The sequence below is a fragment of the Canis lupus genome, chromosome X (genome assembly GCF_011100685.1).
Source record: "Canis lupus familiaris isolate Mischka breed German Shepherd chromosome X, alternate assembly UU_Cfam_GSD_1.0, whole genome shotgun sequence".
In the NCBI taxonomy this organism is placed as follows: Eukaryota; Metazoa; Chordata; class Mammalia; order Carnivora; family Canidae; genus Canis; species Canis lupus.
The window spans coordinates 85146788-85165272 of NC_049260.1; the positions used below are offsets into that span (position 1 = coordinate 85146788).

Sequence of the window (18485 nt, forward strand, 5' to 3'; positions counted from 1 at the left end):
CTATATATACAACGGAATATTACTCAGCCATTAGAAACGACGAATACCCACCATTTGCTTTGACATGGATGGAACTGGAGGGTATTATGCTGAGTGAAGTAAGTCAATCAGAGAAAGACAAACATTATATGGTTTCATTCATACAGGGAATATAAAAAACAGTGAAGAGGATTTTAGGGGAAAGGAGAAAAAATGAGTGGGAAAAATCAGAGAGGGTGACAGATCATGAGAGACTCCTAACTCTGGGAAACGAACAAGGGATAGCATAAGGGGAGTTGGGCAGGGGGATGGGGGAGCACTTGACAGGATGAGCACTGGGTGGGTGGGGAGCACTTGACAGGATGAGCACTGGGTGTTATACTATATGTCGGCAAACCAAAATCCAATTAAAAATATACAAAAAAAAAACCCCCAAATGGTGCAGGGAAATTTTTTTTAAGATTTTATTTATTTATTCATAGAGATGCAGAGACAGAGAGAGAGAGAGAGAGAGAGGCAGAGACACAGGCAGAAGGAGAAGCAGGTTCCATGCAGAGAGCCTGACGTGGGACTCAATCCCAGGACTCCAGGATCATGCCCTGGGCTGCAGGCGACGCTAAACCGCTGCGCCACCGGGGCTGCCCCAGGGAAAATTTGATATACATTTCCCCCAACACCCACACCAAAAATGAACTTCCACCCTTACCTCACACCGAACACAAAATTGAACTCAAAATGGATCAGATACCTAAATATAAGAGATAAAACTATAAAACTTCTAGAAGAAAACATGGGAGAAATGTTTGAGGGCCTCGTGTTAGGTATTATTTGCTATGCATACCAATGCATACCGCATAAAAGAAAAATTAATAAATTAGACTTCATCAAAATGAAAAAAATACCCTTGAAAAGTTAAAAGAGTCATTCAAAAGATAAAAAGACATGATACAGACTGGGAGAAAATATTTGCAAATATGTAATAAAGGACTTGTATCCAGAATATATAAAGAATTCTTATACCTCAAGAGTAAGGAAACAGGTAACAACTTAAAAATGGGCAAAGGATCTAAACAGACATTTTTCCAAGGAAGATATATAAATGTCCAATAAGCCTGTGAAAACATGCTTGATATCATTAGTTATTAGGGAAATTCAAATGAAACCCACAATGACATACAAATTCACACCCACTAGGATGATCCTAATAAAAAGGTAAATGATAACCAGTGTTGTTGGCAAGGATGTGGAGAAACTGGAATTTTAATACATTGCTGATAGGGATATAAAATGGTGGTACTACTTTAGAAAACATTCTGGCATTTTCTTAAAATTTTAAGCATACAACACAGCAATAACACTCCTTGGTATTTACCCAAGATAAATGAAGACAACATAAAAATCTGAACATGAATGTTCATAGCAGCATCATTCATAATAGCCAGAAAGTAGAAACAACCCAAATGTTCATCAACTAATGAATTAATAATCAAAATGGGACATATTTGTACAATAGAATATTATTCAGTCATGACAAGGGATGAAGTGCTGCTATGCTATGACATGATGAACCCTGAAAACATGCTAAGAAGTAAGCCACAATAAATCACACAATTGTATGATTCCATTTATATAAAATGTTCAGAATGGGGAAATCCCTAGAGATAGAAAATAGACAAGAAATTGCCTAGGGATGGGACAATTGAGGATTGGAGCATGATGTCCATGGGGTATACTTTGTGTGTGTGTGTGTGTGTGTGTGGTATGTGTGTCTGTGATGATGAAACTGTTCTAAAATTGATTGTGGTGATGGATATACAACTCTGTTAATATGCTAAAAGCCATTGGATTGTACACTTAAAATGGGTAAATTGTATAGTATTGGAATTATATCTCAGTAAAAGTATTTTTAAAAGCTATATTTTAAGACAATGCTTTTCTTGCCACTTTGAGGGAATGACAATGAGAAGGATGAAAAGGGTGAAGGACAAGAGGCTAGTTACTTCAATGGCTAGTAATGGAAGAGTCTGCATCCCTGGATCAATGCCCACTTGATTATTGTCTACACTTTACTCAAGAAATAGCTCTGATGCTAACTTTCCCTATTGGTAATGATCCCTTCCAGCACCACAATGAAAATAGCACCACGATGATGAAGACACCTTAATAATGGCACTGTCAAATGTCTGTCACAATTTCGGCAGGCTACCTTTTATCTTGTTTTGTTTTATTATTCCTCTACCCTTTACTCCTCGTATCAGCCACTGGAAAGAAAAAGAGGCCAAATCAAAATTATAAGTTTGAAAATATTCCTTGGTCATGCCATCACATAAATTTCAAGACCTGAACATAAGAACAGTGCAAATACTATAGGGACCATCCTAGGAAAAAATATATCCACCCAGGTGAGTACTACATCACATTGGAGACCCTGGGAACACAGAGAATTGAAGGGCATTGAGAGGACTAGTGGCTTGGCAAAAAATATCTAGATGGAAAGAACACGGAGATGAAAAGCTCTGTTCTCATGGAGCTAGAAATATTCTTAAAAGTCATGTACTTATCTCAAAACCTAAGGCCCAGAGAAGAGATGTGATTGACCCCATATCACATAGTTAATGGAGAACTTAGTGAATATTAGAACTCAGGTTTCTGAATCTCAGTTTAGGGCTCTTTCCATATGCTGAATGTTGGATACTGACAGACTAGTCAGTATGGGAGACTGGAATTCTATGCCAAAGATTTGATTGAAATGGCCAAGCCCCACCTCTTCACTGCTCTGAGCCAAGAGCATCTCATCAACAATAAGACTAAGAGGATAAATTAATGAAGGAATAACCAATTGCCAGGCTATGCTTAGTCCTTTCTCTCCCGAAAGATGGCATATTTGATGTTTGGCCACCTCCATCATATTCCCTCTTTTAATCACAAAATCTACCTCAGTGTGAGATATCTTGAAGTATACACTACATATAGCAAGGTAGTTTGCAACTGTCTCCTTTCACAGAGCCCAGCCTGGCTCCCCATCTTTGCTCTTTTTCATTTCATGCTCAAGCCAATCTTCCCAAAGCCTGTCTCTAGGAATTGAATCTGTGGAAGGTTGGAGAAGGAGGATCTTTCAGTAATACAAACATCTTTCCAGCCTTGATTGGCTCAAGAGAAGGTCAATGGTAAATGACCTCCCTCTTGGGGCATAATTTATGGCCATGTGGCCTTTTCTATTGAGCCCAATGTTGGCGTAAAGGGTCAAAACACTAAGAGAGAGGTTGACTCTGGGAGAGCTAAAGGCCAGGGAATATAAGTAAGACCAGATGTGGCTGGAGGGGGCAGAGATGATGGGGGGCAGAGGAGAGAAAAACTGGTTACACAAGCAAAGTAAAGACACAGTCACCTTGGGAAATGCACTCTACATTTTCAAGGTTAAATCCAACTTGTCTTCCTGTATTTCCTGTGATTGCCTTTGTGCTTGCAGCACCCAGTTATTTAGTATGTCAAGATGGGGCAAGTTTTTTTTCTGGAATACTTAACAGCCGTTCAAACATCCTCTATGCTCTCATTTTTACTATTTCATCATCTTATGGTTCAAAACATTTCTTAAAACTCCTGTTCTAGTTTCCAAGGCTATGGGTAATCTCAGAATCAGCTTAAAACCCTTTCATGTTATTCTGAGATCTACAATTCCCAATCCAAATAGTTGATATTAGAAAGACAGAGACAAAGACATGAAATAAATTCATCCACTTGAAAACTGGCCTAACAAAGCTAACACAAACACTAAAGGCCATACTTATCACTTAGGCATGTGTCTTGAGGCAATGATAAATCTTTGACTGCACAGACCTTGGATGTGGACAAAACTGAGACCAGAGATGCCAATGAGTATAACATGAATATGGATGGTGTGCAGACCAGCTGCACCCCTGTTTTAGATGCCAAAAAGCTCAAGGACTATTATTAAAACTCTGAATCTCTAATGGAAGCACCATGCTCTGTGCTTTACTGAAATGAATTTAAGGGTTAGACTACTATGCTACTATTACCAAGTAAGCCAGAAATTGGGGTTCTAGTTTTTATGCATCCGTGATCTTTAAGCATAAATGTGCAGCTTGCTTATAGAAATTAATATTTGGATAATTTCATAAATAACTGCAACAACCACTCCAGTTGCCAAAGAATCAAAAGAACAATCTCACCTGAGAGTTAACTAATATGCATCATCATCTAACCTTTCATAACTTCCCTGCTCTCCTAGAAATCCATTACAGCCCACAGGAATTGCAAGGGCCCTGCCAACTGCTCCTTATTTCATTAGCAACTTCTTATTGAGGCGAGAAATAAATTGGGACCCCTTTGTACTAATGACGGTTAGTTTCCCTGTCAACGCAGGCCACAAATATCTCAGAGGCAATGGGTGTGGAAATCTGTCTTCTACACTGGCAAACCTTTAGCCCTAAAAAGACCAAGGGTTCCAAAAGCCACCAAACAAAATAAAAATAGAAAGACAAGACAGCCTTGTCTGCAGATTTCTTGTCAATCAGCGTAAGCCAATCAATCAAATGGTACACACAAAGTCAGAAGCAACAATAAATCTGGAATAATCAACTGGGCTGTTTGAACTGATCATTATTTAAACAACGGGGGAGAAAACCACATGATTTTTGTCTATTTGGGATCCAATCAGAGCAAGGCCAAAACCAAGTGATGGCCTTGATTTCATGATTAAAATGTTCCATAACAAATAGCCTTGACCATACATTGTCCTTTCTGCCTGGTGCCACATTTAACTAAGGACAGACATGGAATATCCAAGCAAGTCCAAGCCATTGCAACACATGTGCCTTCACCCTGCACAGAGGAAGATCGTATTCCCAAGCAGTAAGAATACCCACCAGTAATCAAAGTGACTGACAGGTGTTAACATTAGAGCTGTCATCACCAGAATTGGGGAATGGACTGGGCTCCAAAATTTTGAGTTGGGCCAACTTTCAGTGTACTCAGCACCTATATTGCAATTAGTAGGTTTGTCCCTGTACCCCCAAATTTTGTTATTTAATGTTCTTGCTGTAACCGCACAACAATGTTTGATTTGTGGGTTACCCCAGGCATACCAATTTTACCAGTGAGGTTAGGATAGTTAGTTCCTAATCATTCAGCATCTTCTGTAAACAGCATTTTCTAGTGTGCTCTGCAGAAAAGAAATACATAAATAAAATATATGTACACACACATATACATATGTATATTCCATTAAAAATGCTTGTGGTTAGATAAAATTGGGAAATCCTGGGTCTAAATTAAATGGGTTTCCTTTCTGCAGGACTTCTCAGAACATTTAATATGCCAATGAGCACTCTGAATCTCTAAGAAAGGCATATAATTTGCAGCATTTCACTACATTATTTGGCCACAAAACCCTTTTATGAAAAGCTGCTGGGGAGCCAGAGACGGGGACAATTTTTAGGATATACTTTGGGAAATGTTGTCTTAAAAGTCTGCCCTCCATGACTTCCAAATAAGTAACAAATAGGAAGGAGTTCCCCAAGTGGAATACACACTCCTTTGGAAGACTCCTATCTTTTCTGATAGACTAAGGCTAGTGTTTGGGGCACTGAAAGTAGAGGGCTTCTCAGAACATCTCAGAATATCTACCTGAGCCATGTGAGAATATCTTTATGTCAGTCGATTCAATCAACAATCATTCATAGAGATTCCACAATATATCAGGAGCTGAGCATTAAAAAAATGGTTAAGATTGCTTTAACTTTGCACAGTAAAGACAGAGAAGTTTACAGGCCTTATTTGAAACAGGCCTGAAAAGAGAACTCCTAGGGGTCTCAAGTAGGCAGAGGGAGACATTTTATTTGGGGGGGGAGGGACCAAGAGACAGGGAGAGGGAGAATTTCAAGCAGGCTCCATGCCCAGTGTGGAGCCAGAGACAGGCTTGATCTGAGATCATGACCCGAGCCGAATTCAGGAGTCGGACTCTTAACAAACTGAGCCACCCAGGTGCCCCCAAAGGGAGATATTTTAAAGAGAATGAATTGTATAGAGTGGCACTAATGCCTGAGCACTGCTCCTCGATGTTTCTATAGACACACTGTGTCATACACTGGCATTTTGTAATGTGTTCCCCAAAGAAATGGGAGCCAATGCTTGAAAGAGTTAAAGAAAACATGCTGTTCTCTGTGGCCTGCTGTAGGATAAAAATCCATCCATCACTGGACTGAAGCTTGCTCACCTGGGAGGTAGAGGTGTTGCTTTATTTATCATTAAGAGCAATCCCATGCAAAAATTCTCAACAAAATACTAGCCAATAGGATCCAACAGTACATTAAGAAAATTATTCACCATGACCAAGTAGGATTTATTCCCGGGACACAAGGCTGGTTCAACACTCGTAAAACAATCAATGTGATTCATCATATCAGCAAGAGAAAAACCAAGAACCATATGATCCTCTCATTAGATGCAGAGAAAGCATTTGACAAAATACAGCATCCATTCCTGATCAAAACTCTTCAGAGTGTAGGGATAGAGGGAACATTCCTCAACATCCTAAAAGCCATCTACGAAAAGCCCACAGCAAATATCATTCTCTTTTTTTTTTTTTTTTTTTGCAAATATCATTCTCAATGGGGAAGTGCTGGGAGCCTTTCCCCTAAGATCAGGAACAAGACAGGGATGTCCACTCTCACCACTGCTATTCAACATAGTACTAGAAGTCCTAGCCTCAGCAATCAGACAACAAAAAGACATTAAAGGCATTCAAATTGGCAAAGAAGAAGTCAAACTCTCCCTCTTCGCCGATGACATGATACTCTACGTTAGAAAACCCAAAAGCCTCCACCCCAAGATTGCTAGAACTCATACAGCAATTTGGCAGTGTGGCAGGATACAAAATCAATGCCCAGAAGTCAGTGGCATTTCTAGACACTAACAATGAGACTGAAGAAAGAGAAATTAAGGAGTCAATCCCATTTACAATTGTACCCAAAAGCATAAGATACCTCGGAATAAACCAAACCAAAGAGGTAAAGGATCTATACCCTAAAAACTATAGAACACTTCTGAAAGAAATTGAGGAAGACACAAAGAGATGGAAAAATATTCCATGCTCGTGGATTGGAAGAATTAATATTGTGAAAATGTCAATGCTACCCAGGGCAATTTACACGTTTAATGCAATCCCTATCAAAATACCATGGACTTTCCTCAGAGAGTTAGAACAAATTATTTTAAGATTTGTGTGGAATCAAAGAAGACCCCGAATAGCCAGGGGAATTTTAAAAAAGAAAACCATAGGTGGGGGCATCACAGTGCCAGATTTCAGGTTGTACTACAAAGCTGTGGTCATCAAGACAGTGTGGTACTGGCACAAAACAGACACATACATCAATGGAACAGAATAGAGAAGCCAGAAGCAGACCCTCAACTTTATGGTCAACTAATATTCGATAAAGGAGGAAAGACTATCCACTGGAAGAAAGACAGCCTCTTCAATAAATGGTGCTGGGAAAATTGGACATCCACATGCAGAAGAATGAAACTAGACCACTCCCTTACACCATACACAAAGATAAACTCAAAATGGATGAAAGATCTAAATGTGAGACAAGATTCCATCAAAATCCTAGAGGAGAACACAGGCAACACCCTTTTTGAACTTGGCCACAGTAACTTCTTGCAACATACATCCACGAAGGCAAAAGAAACAAAAGCAAAAATGAACTATTGGGACTTCATCAAGATAAGAAGCTTTTGCACAGCAAAGGATACAGTCAACAAAACTCAAAGACAACCTACAGAATGGGAGAAGATATTTGCAAATGATGTATCAGATAAAGGACTAGTTTCCAAGATCTATAAAGAACTTCTTAAACTCAACACCAAAGAAACAAACAATCCAATCATGAAATGGGCAAAAGACATGAAGAGAAATCTCACAGAGGAAGACATAGACATGGCCAACATGCACATGAGAAAATGCTCTGCATCACTTGCCATCAGGGAAATACAACTCAAAACCACAATGAGATACCACGTCACACCAGTGAGAATGGGGAAAATTAACAAGGCAGGAAACCACAAATGTTGGAGAGGATGCAGAGCAAAGGGAACCCTCTTACATTGTTGGTGGGAATGTGAACTGGTGCAGCCACTCTGGAAAACTGTGTGGAGGTTCCTCAAAGAGTTAAAAATAGACCTGCCCTACGACCCAGCAATTGCACTTCTGGGGATTTACCCCAAAGATACAGATGCAATGAAACACCGGGACACCTGCACCCCGATGTTTATAGCAGCAATGTCCACAATAGCCAAACTGTGGAAGGAGCCTCGGTGTCCATCGAAAGATGAATGGATAAAGAAGATGTGGTTTATGTATACAATGGAATATTACTCAGCCATTAGAAACGACAAATACCCACCATTTGCTTCAACGTGGATGGAACTGGAGGGTATTATGCTGAGTGAAGTAAGTCAATCGGAGAAGGACAAACATTATATGCTCTCATTCATTTGGGGAATATAAATATTAGTGAAAGGGAATATAAGGGAAGGGAGAAGAAACGTGTAGGAAATATCAGAAAGGGAGACAGAACATAAAGACTCCTAACTCTGGGAAACGAACTAGTGGTGGTGGAAGGGGAGGAGGGCGGGGGGTGGGGGTGAATGGGTGACGGGCACTGAGGGGGGCACTTGATGGGATGAGCACTGGGTGTTATTCTGTATGTTGGCAAATTGAACACCATTAAAAAATAAATTTATTATTTTTAAAAAATAAAGAAAACAAAAGAGCAATCCCAGCATACCGAAATGTAGTATATCTCCACAAAATGTTGGAAACTCATGCTAAGAATGATGGAGGGAAAGTGGAATTAAAAGAGCTATCATTTACTGATATACATGTAAATTACCAGGCAATTTACATATTTTGTCTCATCTAATGATGAATTGTATGCATACATATTTACATCTTATGTTCTAATTTAGAGTGCTTTCATATCCATTATTTCTTTTGATCTTCAGGAGAATCCTGTGAGCATGGGTAGGGCAGGTGTGATCAGCCCCTTTGTATGAAGAAGCAGGAGGCTTTGGATAATTAAGTGATTAGCCCAAGGTCACACAGTAAGTTGCAATATTAAGACTAGAAACCAGGTCTTCTGATTCCCAGTCTTATGCCCTTGATTCATATTTGTCATGCATTACTTCAAGAGGCTGAATGAATTAGGGAAGGGAACTTACGCCCAAAATAAGGAAAATCTTTCTAAAACTCACAGCTTTTCAACAGTGTAATAGGCTGTCTCATAACACTGAAATGGTTGTAGAGTATATCACTGCCATAAGTGGGAGATTAAATGTCATGACTTCTCAGGTCACTGTCAATGCTCCTAAAATTCCTAGGTTCTGTTTTTCTGAGCTGAAAGTTCCAGTGATTAAGACTATTCCTGGGAAGCGCCTGTTTCTTATGTACTTGGTTCTCAGGAAAGAGATACTCTTTGAGAGATGCTTGGGAGTTGTGACTTTTCCCATTGCAAGTAAACTCCATGCTTTGGTACAACCAACACACATCATGTATAACCAATGCCTCCAGGTGACACTCACATCACAAAATGAAGAACAGATAAAAGTCCCAAATTTAGAAAAGTTCCCACATCCATGAGTTTAGGTTTTACCAGAAATTTAAATTCTTGAGGCACACGGTATATGTCAGAAATTATGGGAGGAGGCATAGTTCTGCATTTGAATGCTCATCAGTCACTTCTTTAGAATCTATATAGTTGTTCAAACACCAAAGGTATTTTAAGGAGTAGAAAGTATGGACTGATAATAACTCACAGTTGTCTTTGCTGATGGGGGACCAGAATTCCCTTTAGAGCCAACAGAACCAGCCACTGTTCAAATCCTTTGGAAGTATTTTGTCATACATTTACAGCTCCCTATGCTCAAGAGAATGGTGCATCTGTCTGATGGAGATGCCTGGCTGCATTCTTTCCCAGATATTAATATAGGTGGTACTTAAGTAGCATAACCAATGACATGAAGAACCTGATTTGGAGAGGAACAGATGGCAGCATCTTTCTTGGGCTAATTTTAGGATCTTGAAATAGTCCCTTTCTCACACAAAACCATCAGTGGAACCAAATTCAGACAGCTATGTCACATGGAAAAGAGAGAAAGAGAAAACGTGGTCTAGTGCGAGGCAAAGACAACGAACCAGAGACATTAGTGCTTCCCCTGTATCTGAGTCCTCTCAGAATATGAGGGATTACCTCAACCTCTTTTCACCAGAATGGACACTGAACACCAACATCAGGCCACCTAAGAAAGGAGCCCACAAATCTCACTTCGAGTGACATGCACTGAACAATCAAGGTTGCATCACTTCATAGATGAATTCATATTCACGAGAATGTGTAAAACCTAGGTACTCAGTCCTTTACTTAGCAGATAAGAAAGCTGAGGCTAAGTGACCATTCTCCTTGATAAGACATAAGCAGATTGAATTTCAAAGCCTCAGATTTCTGGTGGATTGTTTTGTCTGCTGAAAAGACCTTTCTTCCCAGTGAGACATAAAATAACAGGTAGGGATGATGAGAGGTAGAGGAAGAGTCCCCCAACTGGAAATGATGCCTCAGGGACAGCATGGGCATCCAGGTATTTAGAATAACTGAAAAGACAGGTACTTTTATTAAAACAACAAAAAAACTACTTACCTGTTTTCCATCCAGAGTGTAGAGTTTTTTGACAACCCCAGTCTCCAGCTTGATGGCTTCAGTGATATCGGTGAGGACTTGCTCAAAAGAGTGAGCCGTCTTCTTGTTCAGCAGCACACGTACGGCCTTCCGAGGCTTCACCCCACTGCGGATGATCGTCACTAGCTTGGGGCGCACAAAGTCCTTGTTCTCTCTGGCCTGGGCACTATTGCTGCTTGCCAGGGATTGGGGGGCTTTCATATTGGCAGATGTTTTCACATTGACAGACCAGTTGGGATTGACATTCTTGGTGTACTCCACCTTTTTAAAGAAGTTGTCTGAGGAACAAACATAGCTTTCCCCTACGGGAAGAAATAAGTGGTAATTAGTTCAAGAGTAGATTCATGAACTATTCTAACCAAACTAGCACACGCTGACCTTGGCGTAAGACTTTTGGAAATACAGTGATAGTAACCAACTGTAGGCACAACTTCTAACTGGGCTCTCCCTCTAACAACTTGGTTCATTCCAAGTCAAGAGCAAGTCATCAGCAAAACATTCTTCATTATGATGGCATACCTAAGTTGAAAAAATCCTCTAAAGCTAAGGATTTCAAGGACAATGAACACATCTAAATATAATCTAACAAGCAGGGTTCTTAAGCTTCATAGGATTTTACTTCAATGGAAATGCCTATGTCAATTTCTCAGATGTTTGTTAATATCTAGGGGGCATTACTGGACATGTTTTTAACATGTCTCTATTTCTTAATCTTCCTGTCCCATTTCTGGCCTCACAGCCCCATTCCATGGTTATATCATAAACCAAGGAGAACTTTACAATTAATATACTTTATTCCAAGTTAAAGTGACCCCAGTGTCCTTGCATATTGGGCACACAGTACATATTTTCCAAGAAGCCAGACTGTCCTTTGCACAGAGTATATGGCTGAGCAGTGGAATGCCAAAATGTGAAATGTGTGTGTGCATGTATGTGTGTGTGTGTGTGTGTGGTGAATATATATGTTGTGTATGTATAACTCTGTCCTCTACTGCTCAACCCCACACCCAAGTGGAAAAACTGAATAACAACGTGCACACACACACACACACACACACACACAGTCCACCGCTTGTGTTTGCAAATCTAGCTGTTGCTTGAGAAATACTTTCCTCGGTTTCCACCACTCACCCCTCATCTTTCCATTTTCCTAAATGCTACATACTAGATGTATGTGTTCAAGGCCATCTTCACTAGGGATCACCCTTGGCTGCCACAAGTAATGAGGTGGAGATGTGAGAATACATTAGACAGCCAGATTTATGGATTGGAGAAATCTAGCATAATTTTCACGTTTACCTTGAGCTAGAGGAAATGACTAATACAGTGGAAAAAACACAGGGGCCAGAGGCAAGGGGCAGGGGGGATTAGACACCTGGGACTAGAAGCTGGAGAAAAGAGGAAGAGAGGTAGGCTCAGCCTAGGGGAGAGAGCATTGGAAAAGGTTGAATTTGTTACGCAAAACACAGTAGCCTCAAGGTATACAGAAGTTCATCCAGAGGTCGAGCTGGAGAAAACTAGCGGGAATTAATCAGGCTGAACTCATCAGTAATAACTCTAAATAAATAAGTCAACCCAGGCCAGGGCAAAGAAAGCATTAAACACAATCATAGTCTGATGGCTCTTCTTTTGGTCTCAGCAGGAGAACCACACAGGGACATATCAGAAACACCGGGTTAATCATTCACTCCTTTGGCAAACATTGATTGCTTTGCTGTAGCACCAAATCCTTTAAGTCATGTTAATTAATAAATTTCTCAGTGCTGAGAAAAAGATTCTGTCAGATTCTCTAGGGCACTTTTGAGGACATTTATGTGTATGTGTGACGGGGAAGGTTGAGTGGCTTCCAACACTGCCCTGAGTCCCAGAGGCTGTCAGTGTTCTATCTTGACAGGGGGACCAAAGGATGGTTTGTAGGTGAACATGGGCATCCTCTCCCACTTGGTGCAAACATACACACACACACACACACACACACACACACAAACACAAATAAACACACCCACCCCAGATGGAGTAGTCAAAGAACTCAGCCAAAAGAAACCCTAATTTCTCTGGCTCTTTTGCTGGCTAATCCAACCTAACCCAAGTGATTAAAGGCTAGGATCTTTAACTTGTGACTTAAAATGGTGAAGGAGCCCTTTCAATTCCCCTATCTATTCACAGTCAATCTCCTCTACACCCTAGATAACCCTTGCTTTAGCACTCCACTAGATTCATAGGTACCTTCCAAGAGGTTAGTTCCTTTGAGTCAGGTGTTTTCCATAACTTGTCAAGTACTTTAAAACTCTGACAACTGGTGGTGTAGAAATGTGTGAGGCTATATTTTTATGATTTCACTCATCTACAGTCTCCTCTGGAGAGTCAGCTGTGTAGCCCTATTAGGACTCTGGACTTATTTTGCTCCCATCTCTTAAACCTCTTAAGCCTCTGAACTATGAGTATGATTAACCACCCCCAGATGAGAATGAACATGATGGCAGACAGCTATAGTATCATATGGCACCAAGAACTTTCCAGAGGGCCCAGCTCTCGGCCAAATCTATGTTGAGCACCTTCCAACAGTACATTTTAGTCTCTCTACTCTCTCCTTTTGGCCCAATATAGAGTAATGGAAAAAGAACAGCTGATGTGATGTCAGTCAGAATGGGGTCTTCGATACCTAGTTGTGTGTCGTAGGCAAGTTACCTAACCCCCCCTGGCTTTGATTACTTGTCTGAGAAGTGGGAATGGTGATAACAGTACATACCTCATAAGGTTGGAGTGAGGCATGAGTCAGATGGCTCAGCACTGAGCCCAGAGCCTGGTAAGCACTTGATAAATTCCACCTAACAGATCATTAAGGCCCTAATCTGAATGAATGGAGAGGGAACAAGAAAAAAAAGAGCAGAGAGGAGAGGGAGAAAGAGTTGAGAGAAAGGAGATTAAAAGAGAGAGAGCAAAAGCCCAAGGAAAGAAAAAAGAAAGAAGAAGGGCAGCCATCTTGGAACTGAGCTATGGTCATTATAGAACATGACCACTGCCCAGGTCTCAGGCCTCAAAAATAATGATTTCCTGCTGCTTAAGAGGAGGTGTCCAGTTGCTGAAAATGTGACATATGGGAGCTCTATGGTTAACACTCAGCGAAGCCACTTGCTGCCACTGCTGATGCACACTGAGGGCAGGATATTTTGTAAGACTTTATTTTTTTGTTTATGGCTCTTCTGCGTTCACAGCAAAATCAAGGGGAAGGTACAGAGATTTCCCACATGACCTCTGTCTCCACATGTGCATAGCCTCCCCTGTAAACAAACATCCCCTACCAGAGGGCAGGTCATTTATGGCGGTTGAGGGAGGCAGCTCGGGGAGTCAGACAGACATGAATTCCAGTTCCAGTCAGGCCTTTATGAATGGTGTGACCTCAGGCAAATCACCTAATCTCTGAGTCTCAGCTTTTCCATCTATAAATTGAAGGTATTACACTAGCTGACATCTCAGTCCCTTCCAGTCCTAGAGGTCTATAAGAGGTAATTTTCTTCTCTTTTCCCCAGAAGGCTGTAGGAGGTAAAGTTGTTATGATCATTAAATGTTAAAGAAATAGATGCCCACTACAGAGGGCTCTCCACTTGTACTACTGGAAAGACATCAAATGTGCTGCTTCTCTAGACCAAGACTTCCTTGTTCTGATTTTTGCAAACGTCTGCAAGATCTGCTGCCAGAGCTCCGTGCTTCCTGCCTGGCACTGGAAGCTGGATGAGGTGTGTTTACACACCTTTACACAGCTGGGTTCCCATCCTGCCACAGCTTCCAGGGACTATTTCCCACCCATTGGGAGCCTAGAAGGAAAGCTAGCTTCAGAGCCAAGCAAGGTGACAATTTGCTGGAACTGACAATGTGCTTCAAGATGAGGGGGTAAGGAAATGAAGTCATGGAAGCACAGCTGAAAGGGCAGGAAAGGAACAAGCTGTGGGCTTGAGATGATCTAATGTCTACCTCCCTTCACTTTCAGGAGGGCTCTGTTTTCAAAAACATTAAATGCATTTGTGTTTTCTCAGCACAAAGACACTCCTGCCTGGGCTTCCTCCTCTTTTCCAAGGCTTCCTCACTCAAGAAGGAAGAGACTAAATGATACTTTATTTTATCATCATATGTATTAATGATGCATCTCTCTCCCAGGTATCTTTAAATCCTTCTCTTTGGCAATGTGCCTGCTTTATAAGCTACAGTATAAATTAGCAAGAAGGTGATGTCATCTCATCTCATCTCCATTGAGCTATGGCAAAGGAACTGGATCATAAATAACTAGGGCCACCATTCCACTCAGATTTTCCAACAAGACTGTCCCAATTGTAAATAATTTGTCCTGTAGCCTATGTAATAGTGCTCAAAATAATACCCCTAAGATTGACCTGGGGACTAACAAACAAGAAAGTGGGGAAAGAATTAGGCAGGAAGGGAAGGGGAATTATTTTGTGATGGAAAGCAAGACAAAAGGAAACATCACTGGTGGATTTCATCCATTGACCCACTAGGAAGATGACTGATACATCTATGACAACAGCCTTCATGGCTTCACTGAGATTCTTTGTATACCCAAGGAGCTGTGGGAAAGCTGATATAAATAACCCGATTTGGGCCCAAAATGTTCCCCTTTCGACTTTCAGCATCTAGCAACAGACAGTAGACTAGAGGCATTAGACAAGGAGTGTCACAGGCCAGAGTGATTATTAACCCATTGTGGTTTATTTCATTTTAGTTTAGTCTAAATATTTAACAAAGTGGCCATTTGGAAACAACATGTTTTCTACTTCATCATTCCTTTAAGATCCACAGAGCAAAAAAATAAAAAATAAAAACAAAAACAAGGCCTTCTGCACTCCTAGGGACTCCCACCACTGTAGTTAGCTGAAAGTTCGGTACCATCAGGGTCATCTAATCCAGAATTTCTCAAGTTTAAGTGCTCATAATTATCACCTGGGAAGATTTATAAAAACAGATTCTGAGGCCCTAGCTCTGGAAATTCTGATTCAATAGATCTTGGGTGTGACCCAGGAATTGGTATTCCTAAATATCTGAAAGTTTCTGAAAGGCAGCCAGACTTGGGAACCTCTGGTCATCCCAACCCCTGACTAGCATCATTATCCCTATTCCTTTTTTTTTTTTACATTATTAACAGTAGTACCTTATAGCTATAGTTTCACCTTGTCGACATGTTTCTTTATTATCTAATTATATCCTCTCAACCACCCTGATAGATGAAGAAGCCAAGTGTTACTAGTCTCTTGCTACAGATAAGAATATTACAACAGAGACACAGATGTGGTCCATGCATGAAATGGAATATCATCCCCCCATAAAAGGGAAGAAAGTGCTGATACATGGTACAACAAGAATAACCCTTGAAAACATTTTTCTAAGGGAAAGTATTCAGTCACAAAAGACCACATGGTGTATGATTCCACTTATATAAAATGTCCGTAATAGGCAAATCTGTAGAGACACAAAGTAGGTAAGCTGTTGCCTAGGGTTGGAGACAATGAAGGAAATGGGCAGTGACAGCTAATTGGTACAGGGTTTCTTTTTGGGGTGAATAAAAGGATCTAAAATTAGATTATGATGATGGTTGTACTACTTGGTAATTTTTCTAGAAATCATTGAATTGTATGCTTAAATGGCTGATTTTACATTATGCAAATTAGACCTTAAAATTGCTGTTTTCCTTAAAAATGCTGTTTTAAAAAGAGAATATCACATGATAACAACAGTCCTATGGTCATGTGGCTAACTAGTTTTTAGAATCTAGGACAACTCAGCAGTCGTAGATACCCTTTACTGAGTGTTACTGTAAGCCAGGAATAAGAGTAAACACTTCATACTCATTGTCTTATTCAATACTCAAAGCAGTTGTTCTCACTTTACAGATAAAAAACTGAAGCTTAGGGAGTCTAAATGGTTTCTCCCAGGTCACACAAGCTAGCAGGCGGCAGATCTTGAATTGGCAACAAATCTCATTCCAAAGACTTCTTTTCCTGCAATAACCTTCTGCCTCTAAGACTAGAACCCACTGCCTCTGATTCTTCATCAGGGATCTTTCCAAACTTTTCCAGTGTGAAGTCTCTTGGGTATGAATGTTTTTAGTCTTTCATTCGACCTCTTCCAATGGTGACAAAGTGAGGGAGTTCTGTCCTCCATTCCTAGAAGAGTAGTTCCAAAGGACAAAACAGGAGAGAAAAGACCTTTTTTCTTAAATCTGCCTTATCCCAGTGCCCTTTACCATCTGACTGTGTGGCAGTGGGAAAATTGGTCACGTTTCTCAACACTATCTTAGAGATACTCCAGAATTTCCTTGACTGCATGGGCAGTAATCAGGCCTGGGAGGGCGTTGAGGCCTACTGCAGCTTGTGGTTGTAGATGATATGTGAATAAATGCAACTGAGCCTTATTTACATTCTACATAACCCAGGAAGTATTACCATGCAACCAGGGGAGGAATCCAATCTAGCAGGACTCAAAAGGGTCAGGAGAAAGGGTGCAGTCTTCAAAATTATAATTATTATCTATATTGACCTGACATTATCACAAAACACACACACACACACACACACACACACACACACACACACACACATCCAGGAAGAAAAATGAATACCAAGGGCTTGTCCTTGAGCAAGGTATGTTTAAAAATGGATTTATGGTTTGGGGGGGATATGCGTACATGATATCTCTCTTATATCGAAAACAAGAATATTCTAATTCCTACTCTGAATACAGCATCCCTTGGTTCAGAATTCTGCCCTGGCATCTGTCACAGTCTTTGAAAAATTGCAGCTAAGGAAAATGAGGACACATTGGGTGATTTAAGGTGCTTTGTTTGTGAAAATTATTACAGAGACATCCCTCAAATTGGCCCAAGATATGGATTTCACGGTGACAAAGGGACACACACCCTCTCAATTACTCTGTTGGACAGCTCCCTCAACCTCACTCCAAGTCCTTCTACTTTTCCTACTCTCCTTTAACACATGTGCTAGGATAGTCAACCTTTCAATATTCAGAAAAAGCCTAGGATTAACCACTGCCTGGCCACCCAGAACATGATCCAATACTCTAAGCCTTCTCAGCACTGTTTTTTTTTCAAGGTCAGCTATGTAGGAAAACCTTAGACTTGAACCCTGAGACCCAGACCTGGTAGCCATAGGGACACCATGTCTTATAAGTAACTGGCCCCAAATCACTTGATCTGACTTTAGAAACAGCAGCTACTTGCGAGAACATGGTCTCGCACAAGGGAAGCACTCATGCTCCTTTGTCTAAGAGCACAAGAAACCTGGAAGCAGTGAAGCGGAGGCGGGGCACTCCTACACCAAGTCATTTAATGTGCTGATTCTCATTCCTTGTTGGCTGTTTCATAATTTGGTTTCCCGAGAGATCTGCCTGCTCTAAACTCACCTTTACTCTGGGAATGGAGGGGGTGAGGAAGTAGGGCTAGAGCGGGCGGCGGCGGGGGGGGGGGGGGGGGGGGGGGGGGGGGGGGAGCGGTCTGGGGGAGGGCTATTTGCATTATCAGTTGGTTACATTTTAGCCATTTAAAAGTGGGCATAGGGAGGCATCCACAATATAATTGACTCGACAAAGTAAAACATTAGGAATGTGTCCTGAGGTGTATTTTCTAAACAACCACAAAGAAAGCATCATGGATGAGCAAGTTTTGGGAAGAGCTGTGACTTCCCTTATTTTTGAGTGGGTATGCAGGTTGCTGGGTTTTCAACCTCGTCA

General features: G+C 40.9%; 1 protein-coding gene across 8 annotated transcripts in view; it reads right to left on the minus strand.

The window, feature by feature from the left end:
• Positions 1-18485, minus strand: part of DCX (doublecortin) — a 140714-nt gene that overhangs the window by 95342 nt on the left and 26887 nt on the right. For all 8 annotated transcript variants that reach the window (XM_038588099.1, XM_038588096.1, XM_038588095.1 and 5 more), the window contains exon 3: positions 10692-11032. In XM_038588099.1, coding sequence (XP_038444027.1) covers positions 10692-11032 — 341 coding nt within the window. The remainder of the gene's footprint in view (positions 1-10691; positions 11033-18485) is intronic.